The 15,948-nt window shown below is 42.8% G+C and overlaps 2 protein-coding genes across 3 annotated transcripts in view; both read right to left on the reverse strand.

Annotated features, from left to right (window-relative positions):
• Positions 1-687: 687 nt before the first annotated feature.
• On the reverse strand, positions 688-2,245 carry LOC134223919 (venom serine protease-like). Its single transcript, XM_062703142.1, has 2 exons — positions 1,673-2,245; positions 688-1,588 (listed from the first exon to the last, which is right to left on the reverse strand). Exons 1-2 carry the CDS (start codon positions 2,226-2,228, stop codon positions 969-971), a joined length of 1,176 nt encoding a protein of 391 aa, XP_062559126.1. The 5' UTR covers positions 2,229-2,245; the 3' UTR covers positions 688-968.
• Positions 2,217-15,948, reverse strand: part of LOC134223918 (venom serine protease-like) — a 33,676-nt gene continuing 19,944 nt past the window's right edge. The window contains exons 1-6 of one of the 2 annotated variants that reach the window (XM_062703140.1): positions 13,331-13,634; positions 12,782-12,996; positions 12,470-12,682; positions 12,295-12,400; positions 2,292-2,950; positions 2,217-2,230 (exon numbers count right to left, since the gene is read on the reverse strand). In XM_062703140.1, the coding sequence (XP_062559124.1) occupies positions 2,322-2,950; positions 12,295-12,400; positions 12,470-12,682; positions 12,782-12,996; positions 13,331-13,352 (1,185 nt within the window). In that variant the 5' untranslated portion in view covers positions 13,353-13,634 and the 3' untranslated portion in view covers positions 2,217-2,230; positions 2,292-2,321. Of the gene's footprint in view, positions 2,231-2,291; positions 2,951-12,294; positions 12,401-12,469; positions 12,683-12,781; positions 12,997-13,330; positions 13,635-15,948 lie in introns of those variants that run through there. The other variant, XM_062703141.1, reaches the window with a different exon arrangement.

Here is a 15,948-nt window from a genome sequence, read left to right on the forward strand (position 1 = left end):
AGACGACTCTGATGTGGTAAATGGTTACGAAACGCTATATTAGTTCTGCGACGTTCTTACATGCGGAGTGGACTCAACGAGCTGACCGTATGCTTCTTTGCGGCGTGTCCCATTATTAATGTCAGTATGGCCAGATGGTTGTCAACGGAAACAGCATCTCATACTTTGCAGTAGCCGACGGACGATCGGAGGATTTCGAGATCGACATGGATTCTCGAGTCAGCAAGGCTGGGGTTACCTTCACGAGTTTTCATAATATTTGGAGACCCAACACGATTGATCTACTACTCTATCGTGAAATGTGTTATGTATAGGCAAAGATGATGCAGATGATGTCTAAAAACATATTGCAAGGGAGCTTTAGACGGAATCTGTAAGCAAGAGTCCTCTTAATATTCGTGAACTGATAGGAAATAGAATATTTATGCCGATAGAGATATATGCTCGTATTTTCATTTAAATTACTCTTAGTGACAAATTTATGGTCTATAAATGATACATTAGATATATTTCGTACTAAGATAAAAACGATGATGCATAATGTTCAAAATTTAAAAACAAATCCTAGAAGCCTCTATAATAAAAAAAATACTTAAAAAATTTTTTTTTTACTTTTCCTTAATATTTTTGGAAATTTGATGGGGGTGGGGGTAGTGACACAAAATAAATTTAATATTTGGATCGGCCTAAATATTACCCAGCAAAAATTTTTCGAAAAAAGCTTAAAAGTATATGTAATGCTAGTGTTTGTATGATCAAAACATATTTGTCGGTTGTTATTTATGATAATTATGTTCTGCAGTTATTGCAGTAATATATATATTGAATTGACAAATTAATGCATCTTAGAATATCTATATATCTAAACATCGCAAAGTTTACTATTTTTAGTTATGATTTAGTTTAATAGAATAAAAGTCGATTTATGCGAGCGTTTACGGGTTTCAAATGAGTCTTTTTTCCAGTATCTACTTTACGCAGTAGGTCGCATCCGTAGTTTTGCTCTGTATCCAAGTCAAATAGGCGGTGATTCTTGTGTTGACAGATGGAGTAGAAGCAGCACAGGCTCCTCCGTAGCTAACGATTCCGATCGTATACATCCGTTGCTCACCCCGCAGATACAGCGGACCACCTGAATCATACTGACAGGTATCCTTCCCGGGTGTAAATGTGCATATCTTTTGACTGTTGACGTATTGAACATTGCAGTTAGCATTGGCTATAACGTCTAGCGTCACTCGCCGCAACGTTGAACTGGTGGGTCCTCCGTAGCTGGTAGTTCCCCACCCAGCTACATCTACTTGCAGTTTATTGAAGTCGTAATACCAATAGTTGAATGGCAGACAGACTGGCCCAACACCACGGTTCCACTGCATGTCCACGGTAGTTTTCAACACAGCAATGTCATTATCGCGAGTATTTTGGTTGTAATTTTCATGCCACACAATGCTCTCAATATTATAAATTTGAGAATAAGGTGTATCAAGGCCGGTTCTGTAGTTATGGTCACCGACTAAAGCTTGGATGCGTTGGGGGCTTGGCGTATTTTGAACACAATGAGCAGCCGTCAAAATGTATCTGTAATTAACTGTAAGTTCATTTTGATTAATGTGTTATCATTGTGAGTTCAAGCATTTGTACGATAAATGTTGGAAGTTATTAATTTGCTTACCTATTACACCTGAGCAGAATACACTTGCCAATACGACATCGAGTAATCCAACCATTGATGTGTACTCATTGATACCAGCTTCAACACCTCCAACAATCTTTTGCGATCGAGACCATCCGCAGTCACAGTCCTGCTTTGCCACCTTTATTCGGCAATCGAACTTACCCCCATTAGTAGTGCTCGAAGAAGTGTATGCAACCATAATTTTATTAAACAGGGAGTTACGGCTCAAACTTCCTTTACCACAGAAGTATTCACTGCCTTCCAAGGCCGTCAAACCTTCGGTCGATATGTAGAATAATTCTGTTGAGCATGCACCTTGCGCCGTACTGATATCAATATCACAAGTCATTTGAATACTATACCCCAGAGGAGCGATGAGCGTGTAACGACAAGAACTTCCTGAAGGATAATTTTGATTGGGATAGAAAGGTGAAACAAGCCGAACATCTGCATTTTCAGTTAATTGGAACTGTTGTTCGCATGACTCGAACCAAGCACTTATCAACGTAGGCAGCAATGCAGCCAAAAACAGCGATCGCAACGGAATACCCATAGCTACTGATGTTAACGATCGAGACATTCACATCATAATAAAACAAAATTCAGCCAGACTCACCTTGAATATTATGCAGTTGTGTAAACATGTTTATTGATAACAATAATTCCACTCAGCGGTGTTTTGCATTATCCAGTCGAGATACTCCGTGACCCTGGTGCTGACACTCGGGTCATTGGTAGCACATGCCATTCCGTAGCTGGTGATGCCTACCAAATAAAGCAGCCCGTTGTAGTAATCCGTGTAGAACAGGGGTCCACCTGAGTCACTCTGGCATGTGTCCTTCCCTGTAGCAAAGGTGCACAGTTGTGTCACAGCAAAGTTAGGATACGTCTGGGTACACTGACTAGGATCGATCACAGGTAATGCAACTTTTAGCAGAACGTTCGATTTAGGATCCCCGAAATCTGTGGAACCCCATCCAGCGGCTTCCATTTCGTTGCCCACAAAAGACGCTCCATAGTATTTGAATGGAAGGCACACGGGGCTTACACCAATTGAAAAGACGATTTCCTTGTTGGTTTTGATCAAAGCTATGTCGTTCAGATTCGTGACTTTGCTGTACGATTCGTGAATTTTAATCGAGGCTACCTTGTACAGGGCTGCATAGCTGGAGTCCACTCCAGTGGATATGTTATGATCACCAACAAGTAGTGCCAGATTGGAAATGCTGTGTCCACTTGGGCAATGAGCGGCGGTTAATGCATGGTAGTTTGTTACTGCAACGAAAAGATTTGAATGGATTTTTTTATTGGAGTGATATTTGTGGGCTATATTTTTATCTCTATCGTTCTCATCTGCTATAAATTACTTTAAAAAAATACCATTTAAAGTCTCTCGCGGTAGAGCGCTATTTTCATACTAAAATGTCTAACTCGGAATTGAAAACGAATTCCGCTTGTCCCAACTGACTCTTTGGAATTTATCAAGGAATGCTTCTAGAAAATTTTGTGGACCTACTATTTCCCAAATTTGAATTAGGCTCTAAATACTAAACTATTGTTCAACTAAAATTTGCTTCTAAGTACCTCTCTCCGATGATTTGTGGCATAAAGGAACCGCATTTTACTTTTATAAAATACCATTTAAATGTTGATTTGTCGATCTTGAATCCAAAAAAAAGTGAAACATTAGTCAACTTTTCGTATGGTCGGAATTCTGCCAAATAACACCAAGCGCCAATGAAAAATTTCCATTTTTTTGCCAAAGTTTTTGTGTAACAGATTCAATTCATCACAAATCGCATCGGCTATCGTTCAACTCCGGACGGTACGTGGAGGAGGCGAATGAACCACGAGTTGCATCAGCTGCTGGGAGAACCATCCATCGTTCACACCGCGAAAATCGGACGACTGCGATGGGCCGGGCACGTAGCCAGAATGTCGGACAGCAACCCGGTGAAAATGGTTCTCGACAACGATCCGACGGGCACAAGAAGGCGAGGTGCGCAGCGGGCAAGGTGGATCGATCAGGTGGAAGATGACTTGCGGACCCTCCGTAGACTGCGTGGTTGGCGACGTGTAGCCATGGACCGAGCCGAATGGAGAAGACTCTTATATACCGCACAGGCCACTTCGGCCTTAGTCTGAATAAATAAAATAATCGTTCAACTCCATAACTGAGGATATCGTAGAATAAATGTACGCATGATTTCACATAAAATACTTTCCATTTTTTTTTGTTCGAACAAAATATCACAAGTCAGTTAAAAAGCCGCTGAGATCCGCGCTCTCTCAATTGATCAATATCTTACAATCCAGGCCACGACTCATTCCGCCTTTAATCCCATTAGATAACAATCGGATCGCTTGATAATTCCTGCAGAGAAAGCCACCGAAATAGGACATCATTTTATCAGCTCGAATAATGTTCGACAGAATATCGTCAGTCCGCAATCGAGAATTTGAGCAACATCCATTTAAATCTAACTCCCATGCAGTGTTGGAAGAATCGTGATCAAATCTCTCTCACCGAATCCTTATGCGAGAGCTGACTCGCTTGCGATTCTGCACGGAGAGCATCGCGCATGAGTTTTTCACGCATAATCGTTTCGCATCGCATCGTTTCGCTCATACGACGAAAAATGATTTCGCTCCAAAAAGTGTCAAAACCCAATTGAAGCGTATTTTATGTTTACGTATGGATTTATAATCCATTGCAATGTTTTAAGTAAAGAAAGTTATTCCGATGAATTGAACGAAGAAGAAATCACAGAAATCACGAATCGAATCATGGACGATTCTCTGGACCATGAGTCGGGTGGGGTTTGCCTCGATTTGAATCGTGGATGAGATTTGAGAAATTGAGTTTTTATCAACACTACTTCCACGACTTCTCGGAGGAGTTGGAGATATCAGTTGACGAATTGAAAGCCTATATCAAATCATCGAAAAACATGAATGCCGTAGGCTTCGACAGTAATCTAAATCTCGAGCTAAAACACATGAAGACTCTGTTCTTCGAGAACCTTTCCCTAATCTTTAATCAGTGCCTCAGACTCACCTACTGCCCATCATCCTGGAAGTAAGCGAAAATAATCCCCATTCGGAAGCCTCGAGGCACAGTTTCGTTTAGCGGTAGTTGAACCGTGCAACAACCGTGACCTGAGTAATTAACATCCTCAGACAGAACAAGTTTTGTCTATAAAACCTCTACCATGGCCTTACTTGATGTTGAAAAGGCATTGACGGTCTGGTTTACAAACTACAACACTATAATCTTCTCAGCTACCTGGTGAAAATTATCATCATCTATCTTTCAGCGAGCACATTCCGGGTCTCAATAAGTGGAGCGAATGCCAATGGGTACTGTAGTGAATACGATAGACCATCTGATTATTTAAAATATGTTTATACCATGTATGTGAATTTCTCATGTATGTGAATGACTCTTCGACTGAGTCAAGTGCGTATACGACAGGTACGACGTCATCGCAGGTTTCTCCCAGGGCAGTATCCTTTGGCCCCTACTATTCAACCTGTTCACCTTTGAATTCCCACACGAAGGGAGACCCGACGACGAGAAAGAAGCGTTCATTGCCCAGCTGGAGCAGACATATGATGGATGCCCATTGTGGGACGCCAAAATCGTCCTCGGTGACATGAAATGTATAGACCGGTGGTCGGACCGGATAGTCTGCATACCGTATGGAATAACATCAGCCAGCGACACATAAGCTTTGCAGCGTGCCGTGGAAAGGTAGTCCGAAGAATTTTCTTCCTCCGCAAGAATATCCACAAGGCCACATGGAAATCACTTAACCAAGAAACGTTAAACCAAATCGACCACGTTCTAATCGACAGTCTCCGACATCAGGAACGTCTGCACTTACCGCAGTGTGAATATTGAATCCGACCACTACCTCGTTCGACCACTATCTCTCGAAGGTGTTCAATACGCGTCGGAGTTCGCCGCGGCTAAACATTGGACGGCTACAATACGATAGACGACGATAGGAAATTGCAAATAAAGAAATCAGGGTATAAGCAATAAATAAATACATAATTTCCCTAAATAATGCCAAAGATCCATAAACAATTAAAATTTTCCCACAAAACAAAAATAAATTAGCAAAAATTACAATTATAAGAAAAATGCACGAAAAAATCAAAATCAGTTTTATCCAGCTTTTTACGCAGATCTTGTTATAAATTTTGAATCACTCCTTTCTGACGTTTGTGTATCTAGTCCACTATAATATTTATAATTTGATCATTCATTTCATTTCATTTATTTAGTTTACATCTAAACAGATAACACTGAATCAACAATTTGACGCCACAATACACGGTTCGAGGCCGCATCTCTCCATCCTCGGATACGCCCCACGCTCGCCAAGTCGTTTTGCACCTGGTCTGCCCATCTCGCTCACTGCGCTCCACGCCGTCTCGTACCTGCCAGATCGGAAGCGAACACCATCTTTGCAGGGTTGCTGTCCGGCATTCTTGCAACATGTCCTGCCCATCGTACCCTTCCGGCTTTAGCTACCTTCTGGATACTGGGTTCGCCGTAGAGTTGGGCGAGCTCATGGTTCATTCTTTGCCGCCACACACCGTCTTCTTGCACACCGCCAAAGATGGTCCTAAGCACCCGTCTCTCGAATACTCCGAGTGCTTGCAAGTCCTCCTCGAGCATTGTCCATGTTTCATGTCCGTAGAGGACAACCGGTCTTATAAGCGTCTTGTACATGACACATTTGGTGCGGTGGCGAATCTTTTTCGACCGCAGTTTCTTCTGGAGCCCGTAGTAGGCCCGACTTCCACAGATGATGCGCCTTCGTATTTCACGACTAACGTTGTTGTCAGTCGTTAGCAAGGATCCGAGGTAGACGAATTCCTCGACCACCTCGAAGGTATCCCCGTCTATCGTAACACTGCTTCCCAGACGGGCCCTGTCGCGCTCGGTTCCGCCCACAAGCATGTACTTTGTCTTTGACGCATTCACCACCAGTCCAACTTTTGCTGCTTCACGTTTCAGGCGGGTGTACAGTTCTGCCACCTTTGCAAATGTTCGGCCGACAATGTCCATGTCATCCGCGAAGCAAATAAATTGACTGGATCTGTTGAAAATCGTACCCCGGCTCTCCGCATGACACCTTCTAGCGCAATGTTTAACAACAAGCACGAAAGTTCATCACCTTGTCTTTGTCCCCGGCGCACAGTTTTGCACACCATCCACCGTTGCTTTGATCAGTCTGGTAAGCTTCCCAGGGAAGCTGTTCTCGTCCATAATTTTCCATAGCTCTACGCGGTCTATACTGTCGTATGCCGCCTTGAAATCAACGAACAGATGGTGCGTTGGGACCTGGTATTCACGGCATTTTTGAAGGATTTGCCGTACAGTAAAGATCTGGTCCGTTGTCGAGCGGCCGTCAACGAAGCCGGCTTGATAACTTCCCACGAACTCATTCACCAATGGTGACAGACGACGGAAGATGATCTGGGATATCACTTTGTAGGCGGCATTAAGGATGGTGATCGCTCGAAAGTTCTCACACTCCAGTTTGTCGCCTTTCTTGTAGATGGGGCATATAACCCCTTCCTTCCACTCCTCCGGTAGCTGTTCGGTTTCCCAGATTCTGACTATCAGTTTGTGCAGGCAAGTGGCTAGCTTCTCCGGGGCCATCTTGATGAGCTCAGCTCCGATACCATCCTTACCAGCTGCTTTATTGGTCTTTAGCTGTTGAATGGCATCCTTAACTTCCCTCAAGGTGGGGGCTGGTTGGCTTCCATCGTCCGCTGAACTGACGTAGTCATCTCCTCCGCTGCCTTGACTTTCACTGCCTGTACTCTCAGCGCCATTCAGATGTTCCTCGTAGTGCTGCTTCCACCTTTCGATCACCACACGTTCGTCCGTCAAGATGCTCCCATCCTTATCCCGGCACATTTCGGCTCGCGGCACGAAGCCTTTGCGGGATGCGTTGAGCTTCTGATAGAACTTGCGTGTATCTTGAGAACGGCACAGCTGTTCCATCTCCTCGCACTCCGCTTCTTCAGGCGGCGTTTCTTCTCCTGAAAAAGGCGGGTCTGCTGTCTCCGCTTCCGTCTATAACGTTCCACGTTCTGCCGGGTACCTTGCTGCAGCGCGGCCGCCCGCGCTGCGTCCTTCTCCTCTATAATCTGTCTGCACTCTTCGTCGAACCAATCGTTCCGTCGACTTCGACCCATATACCCGACGTTGTTCTCCGCTGTGTCGTTAATGGCTGCTTTGACTGTATTCCAGCAGTCCTCAAGAGGGGCCTCATCGAGCTCACCCTCTTCCGGCAACGCTGCCTCGAGATGCTGCGCGTATGCAGTGGCGACATCAGGTTGCTTCAGTCGCTCTAGGTCGTACCGCGGCGGTCGTCGGTACCGAACATTGTTGATGACGGATAGTTTTGGGCGCAGTTTAACCATCACCAGATAGTGGTCGGAGTCGATGTTAGCGCCACGATATGTCCTGGCGTCGATAATGTCGGAGAAGTGCCGTCCATCAATCAGAACGTGGTCGATTTGTGATTCTGTCTGCAGTGGTGATCTCCAGGTGTACCGATACGGGAGGCTGTGTTGGAAGTAGGTGCTGCGAATGGCCATATTCTTGGAGGCGGCGAATTTGATCATAGTATGCTGTAATATGTTGGAAAATGTGTTGTTTAAATGACAACGTCAAAGTTTTTCATCGTCGTCTGTAAAATTCTGTTTTATTTTCATTTCATACTTTAAAATAGGGGAACAGACGGCTTTGGCAGGTTTTGTTCTACAGTCAAACCTCCATGAGTCGATGTTCTATGACTCGATATCGACTCATGGAAGCAAATTATGCCATATTAAAAAATATTTTCTGGGTTACTGTGATGGTCCCTTCAAACGGCTTTCCAAAGATTTGCTATTCCTCATCTCGATATTTCCATGAGTCGATGGTTCCTTTAATATCGACTCATGGAGGTTTGACTGTATTATTGGCAGGGTGGTTTTTGTCGACCAAATTTTATGAAATTTGGCCACAATATTCTTTGATATGTAAAGAATGTTTGAGCCAAATTTGAGCATAATCAGTCATAAAAAACCCCCCTGCCAATAATAGAACAAAACCTACCAAAGCCGTCATTACCCCTACTTTAATTGATTACTTCTAATATCGTTTTAGGTTTGAAGCATTGCCGAATCTGCAAATGAGTGTGGGAAGTCCCTAAATTCTGGTTCTTACGTCACAAATGATTCTGCCGAAGTTTGTGGAAAGCCCCTAAATGCCTAAATCCTGGTTCTAACGCTACAAATTGTAAATCTATTCACTGGATTCGACTTTGGTGAGCAGTGTTTCCTGCCATGGCACATTTTTCTCTTTAATGGTAACCTTTAATCCTGAACCTGGGCCTAGATCTAAATAACATTGTTATGGGACATTGTAACTTCTAATAATTCTAGTCAATAAAATCTAGACATGATATTCAATTTGCTGGAATAAAGTAAATCTTCCATTTAATACGTTTTCAAACTTATGAGAAGCAATCTATTGTCGCGGTTTTCCCGCCGATGCACAATTCTTTACGGTTGGGAATTATGCATGCCGTGTCGAAACATATCATAATGCATCGAGTGATTACGCATTTATGATTTATGGTGACGACGATTTATGAAAATAACTGAAGGACGCCTGAAATTCATAACAATTATTATTATGCATGTTATCAACACAACCTACTGCGTTAAGGAATCTTTAGGTCACTCCTGACGGAATCCAAGATTAAAAGTGCTCGCGTTTTCGGGGGCACACCACTCGGTACGGAAGCAACGCACAACTGTCATTTTTATTATTTCACGCATGCTGCGACGCAGCAAAGGTAAATCAACAAAAATGACAGTTGTGCGCCGCCTCCGAATCGAGTGGTGTGCCCCCGAAAACGCGAGCACTTTTAATCTTGGATTCCGTCAGGAGTGACCTTAAGAATAATAATAGATGATAAACAACCTCTCCTTAGCCGTGCGGTAAGACGCGCGGCTACAAAGCAATACCATGCTGAGGGTGGCTGGGTTCGATTCCCGGTGCCGGTCTAGGCAATTTTCGGATTGGAAATTGTCTCGACTTCCCTGGGCATAAAAGTATCATCGTGTTAGCCTCATGATATACGAATGCAAAAATGGTAACCTGGCTTAGAAACCTCGCAGTTAATAACTGTGGAAGTGCTTAATGAACACTAAGCTGCGAGGCGGCTTTGTACCAGTGTGGGGATGTAATGCCATTAAGAAGAAACAACAAATAAAAAGGCTACTAGGATGCATGTGTAAAAAGTTGTACACAGTATCTGTCACTTTGAATCACCCCTCTCCAGATTTATGGCTAGCGTAAAAAGCTGGATTGCTTTTTGGCTTTCACGTATAAAAAGTATACGTAAAGGCTATATGTGAGATTGTTTATTTTTATTAAAGATATTTCAATATAACAAAAAGTATAATTAAACGGGATTTCCTTAAAAAACACACTGCTCGCGGAGCAACGCTAAAACTCGATCGGTTGCTCTAGGATCTCGCGATACACTGCCTAAGCTCTCTCCTCAGGTCTGCTTCAGGGATCGTCGTGTGTCTCACTCTCTCTTACATATATGATCACTCCAAAACCTTTTGATAGAAGGTTCAGATACCCATTGTGTTATATACCAATCGACTTAGCTCGACGAATTGATGTGATGTCTGTATGTGTGTATGTATGTATGTATGTATGTATGTATTTTTTTTTTAAACTTTATTAGAGTGATTTTTAAGAATGTATGTATGTATGAGCGTGTGTACAAAACAATGTGAGACACCCTTTTTTGGACTTAGTCTTATTCGATTTGCTTGTAATAGGTTGCATTCAACTCGGAATCCTTCCTAATGTTTCGCTATTGAAAATTGGCCCAATCGGCTATTGCGTTCCGGAGTTATTAAAAAACATTGTTTTTCCCCATTCCCCCCCCCCTCCGCCTTGGAAAAAAAAATTCAAAATAAAAAAATAAAAAATTCTTCTTCATAAAACTGCTGCAGTGCATTCAAATGGACGTGAATAAATGTGAATTGAAGTGCAATTTTGACCTCTCTTATGTGCTTTTCTTGTTACTATTATGTCTTGTTTTATAATACAGGAGAAAGGCAACATCACCGCTGGCGGGATTATTCAGGGATTTTTTGGAGAAAGTTTTTATTTTTCTGCAAAAAAAAACGTATTAATTTTGTGAAAATTTTTGTTTATTGCTAATGTTGATTTGTTTATGGAATTTTTTTTTTTCAATGAAAAATTTTGATATCTTTATGGAAAATTGTTCTTTTATAATTGCAATCTTTGCTTTTAGGAGTGCTAATTTATTTTTGTTTTATGGAAAATTCTATAGGCCGTATATATTGGCTTGACTCTAGACAGTAAGCCTATTAATAGGTTGGCAAAACGTTGACGAAGTGTAACGGTCTATCGAAGTTACTGTACTCGCTGATCGATTGTCGTTCGTCATTGTCTCTGAAAATAGACTTGCTTACAAGCAAATCATCCTTCCAGTGGTCGAATACGGCATGCTGCCCGGGGAGAGCTGCGCTAAAGCCCATCACCAACGGATCCAACACAAATTCCTGCAGGTGATCCTGAACACTCCTTCGCACATCAGGGACAGGGTTGCAAACACTTAACGAGGGCTTTGGTGAGTGTAAAGATCGGTTTAAGGATCGTTGCTTGGCATCCGATCACCCAGTGATCCCGGAGCTAGTCACCACCCTATCCAATTTTGGTAGTATATGTAGTAGCTAGGTTATCCAATTATTAGTATTAAGTTAAACATAAAGCAATCCGATTCCTAAATGGGCTACCATTTAGATTTTTTGCAAAGTAATTTATTTGCAATTTTTCGCAAATAGAACCTAATAAAAGTTGCCATTGGAGAGCTTCCTATAGTTGATTAATTTATAAATCTATGAAATCCATCGAAAAATAAAGGCGCTATTAACGTTAAAAATCTTACATAAATTTGTGACGGTCCCCAACTTTAGACTCCGATTTGACACAGAGTATCTTAGGGTAAGACGTTGTCCAACAGTTTTCAAGGCAACCAGACAATACGGAATCGGAAAATTTTATAGAAGATATATTGGGTCTCCAGTTAGCCTTGCGAGCAAAAGCGTAGGATTGCCAATCCGGAGATGGCGAGTTCGATTCTCGGTCTGGTGGAGGATGTTTTCGGGTTGGAAACATTCTCGACTCCCTGGGCATAGTGTATCCATTGTACTTGCCACACAAGATACATACTCATGCAATGGCGGGCATAGAAAAGCTTCCAATTGATAACCAAGGGATTGATAATAGAATAGTTTAAAAGCAGGTCAAGTTCCAGTAGGAATGTAGAGCCATTGAAGAAGAAGCTATGAGCAAACTGTCATATATGTCATTTCCATCGCCGATCCGCTGTATTGCGTAGGGGCCTTTATGTTCTTATTTTTGGGTGGATAAATGGTAACTGGACAAGCCATCTGGGACTGAGCATGATAACAATTGTGCTTGTAATTCATCGCTTATGTACATTACTTTTTATCCTAAGCTTATCAGAATGATAGCACTATTTACTTACTTATGGTTGCACCACAGAAAATCCCGTCTCCACTCGCCACATCCACCATAGCGGCCATCATCGGAAACTCGTTGATGAGCGTTTCAGTGCCACCGACTATCTTTTTCTGAGAAAATTGATCACGTGATTAAAATTCCGAAAAGGCAAACACACTTCTTCTTGGAAGTTTACTCACCTTCCGCCGCATACCGCATTGGCAACTGATCTTCGAAGCAGTGCAGTACACCCGCCCCCCATAGGTTGTGGATGGCACCTGCAGTGCCACCACCATCGAGCTGCCGGTCGACTCGGCCGCAACCGTTCCCGTTCCGCAATATGCTTTGGCATCGGCCAGATCCATTCTACCACCGGTGGAAATCACCAGCTTATCGTAGTAGCAAGACGGGCTCTGTTTGTCCGAAAGAGCACAAAGCGCATGGTTCAATATTTGTCAGCAAGCTCTGCCTTCACCGGTCAAGCGAAGCCTTATTGCAGGAATTTACCTTACCTGTGGTATGTAAACATCCGAGCAGGATAGCGCTATCCTGGAGCCAGGTGTTGTCGTTAGCACCCATTGGCAGTCGGTGTTCGCCGGATAAAGCCCTCCGTAGTTTGGCGAGTAAATGGCGAAGGTTTGGCCAGAATCAATTTGCGTATAGTAACCACAGGCGGCCGATTGTGCCAATGCGGATTGATCGAGGGTCGCAAGGAAAACCATGCTGGCTGAAAATACGGATTAAATTTATGAGCTACCACGCGTCTCCACAGATACAACGGTACTTATGTTGATTCAGATACACTAATGAGCTTAACAAATTTTGATATATTCACACTCAATTATTCGGAACATAAACATTGTAGGATGGCATTGGAAGCTCACTAGTCCATATAGTATTAACTATTATTATAATGAAACTTGAAGCAATTTTAATGATGAAGCTCAAGCCTAGTAAATTTAAACTAAATCGTAATTGTGAAAGAAAACTTCATCAAACGAGAATTTTATCCAAATTAACAAACAGAATCAATTATCTCGTGTCGAAATAATCATCATTACCCAAACACAAGCCTAATTTCATTTTCACTCCCTCCTGCACAGGGGCGCTTCGTTTGTCAAATCACACCAACAAATCGACACAAATAGTGCCTTCGAGACCAGATTGGGGAAATGATGCCACTCCAGCACAAACAGCTCCTACAGGCTGGAGGAAATTTGACTACAGTTGTCACCGTTTTCTAATGGTCGTGGAATATTTTCTGCAAAAACTTTTTGAGCATCAATTTATTTTCGTTTCACAAATTTAATAACTCTCCTCCGGGCGTTAAACTCACAGACTGTTAGATTTGCAGTCCATACTAGAATGAGATAAATCTGTTTTGGGGAGAGTATTTTAGATGTCTATTACGAAAACTTTAATTAATCCTCCTGCGATGCTACTGAATCTTTCACACTTTCACACATGTGCTTCACATATATTGCCGCTAACCGCAAGTCGAGCACATCTGTATATGGGCCTCTATATACAGATGTGCTCGACTTGCTGTTAGCGGCAGTATAAGCAGTAACGTTTCGCATGGGTATTATTACCTTATTCAACACTTATCCGACATAGAAAGTTGATACCATGGTACATGTACCAAAAATTTGATTATTATATTTTATTTTGGAGAATATTACAATAATATAATGATATTACATTAAAAAACGAACAATGTGCGGTGCACAACGTCACAAATGGGAACGGGAAACGGACTCTTCCTTCCGGGGGTGCAGTCAAAATGTTGCTACTGGCCAACACTCAACAGGCCAGAGAACAACATGTAATCCATGTGCAAGGCGAACCGATATCCACAAAAGATTACCGGAAGGGTCTTATAGTGGATCGGCTCGCTGGGACACAATGTTGTCTCTTGTTGAGGCTCCAGCAGCGGGATCTTGACTGAGGAAAGCAACAGATTGTCCGTGTGCAGTCGAAACGGTGTCCACATTAGATTACCACTGGTGGGGTCTAATATGGATCGTATCGAAGGGACAATTTTTGACTGTTGCCTCCTCCTTGGCTTCCTCCGACGATGCTCCGATGAGCGGCAGAACGGGTGGACTGTATGGCAGTGGATCAACAGCAGCGATCGGCTCTCCGGCAGCGGCGCAGTGGAATCTGGATCGGGAGGTGCTTCTGGCAGTAATAACTTCGGGTTTCGCTTTTCCTCTTAATGTTTATTCCGTAGCGACAAAATACAAAATCAAAAATTCACTGCGCAGCAGCGGCTTTTTTATACATGGTTTGCTTGTTTGTGTGTGTGTGTCAATTGACACCTAATAAGCTCCACCCATTACGATGGCAACGCCAACAAAAGAAAACAAAAACCTAACCTGGTGGATGAAGCTTGCATTGGACATGACATACAGAGAAGGGGCAAGACGATATTTATTTTGCTTATAGTTTCTAGAATTGGGGAAAGGACTATAAAGGTGCATGACTATTAGACTTAACTATTACTAGGGGTAATGAGGTAACATCCTTTTAGGAAATGAAATATAGGAAAATAAATACAAGCTCAAACTTAATTTACACGTTCAGAACTGAACATTTCTCCCCCCGGGCTGATATGTGGATCTGCAGGTGCGAGAGCTTTATCGTTTTCATCAATTGGAAGAGGTGCTAGTCTAGAGACTGAGCGACGGTATACCCCGGTAGATGTTTTTACGTCTACCACCCTTATCACCGAATCATTGCCAGGATACACCTTCAAAATCTTACCCAATTTCCAAGACTGAGGGGGAAGATTGTCTTCCTTTATTAGGACAATAAGCCCGGGAACTACATTTGGAGATCCTTTAACCCATTTTGAGCGAGCTTGCAATGTGTTCAGGTACTCATTTGACCAACGTTTCCAAAACTTTTCACGGAGAGACTGGAGATACTTCCAACGGGTCAAATGATTTACAGGAGTTCCTTCAAGAGTAGGTTCTGGAACAGCGACCAATTCTCTGCCGATTAGAAAATGTCCAGGGGTTAAGGCAGACGGTTCATGGGGATCCAAAGAGTTGGCGAAAAGAGGACGTGAATTTAGCACTGCTTCAATTTGGGTGAGCACAGTGTAAAACTCTTCGTACGTAAGACAGGCATTGGACAGAACCTTTTTTAAATGGGTTTTTGTGCTCTTCACCCCAGCCTCCCACAAACCCCCAAAATTTGGCGAACGAGGTGGGATGAATTTCCAGACAATTTCACGGGCACAGCAAAAGTCATTGAATTTTCCTTTGGCTTGATCATCACGGAACATCAAATATAGGTCGTGGAGCTCTGACTTTGCTCCAGCAAAGTTTGTGCCACGGTCGGAATGGATTTCGCCTACTAGACCACGACGGCTAACAAATCTTTGTAGAGCTGCTACAAAGGCCGCAGATGACAGGTCGGATACTAATTCTAAATGTATGGCCTTGGTCACGAAATATATAAAATGCAAATATAGGCCTTTACTCGTACGAACTTCCGAAAACCTACCCTTATGAATACTGGTCCGGCAAAATCCACGCCGGTTCAGGAAAACAGTGCAGCTGGAACTACACGTGCTTCGGGTAGACGTCCCATTACGGGCTGCAGACAACGACAACGGTTGGATCGGAAACAGGTAACGCACTTTCTCAACACCTTGCGAATGGTTGATTTG

The sequence above is a fragment of the Armigeres subalbatus genome, chromosome 3 (assembly GCF_024139115.2).
Source record: "Armigeres subalbatus isolate Guangzhou_Male chromosome 3, GZ_Asu_2, whole genome shotgun sequence".
Taxonomy (NCBI): domain Eukaryota; kingdom Metazoa; phylum Arthropoda; class Insecta; order Diptera; family Culicidae; genus Armigeres; species Armigeres subalbatus.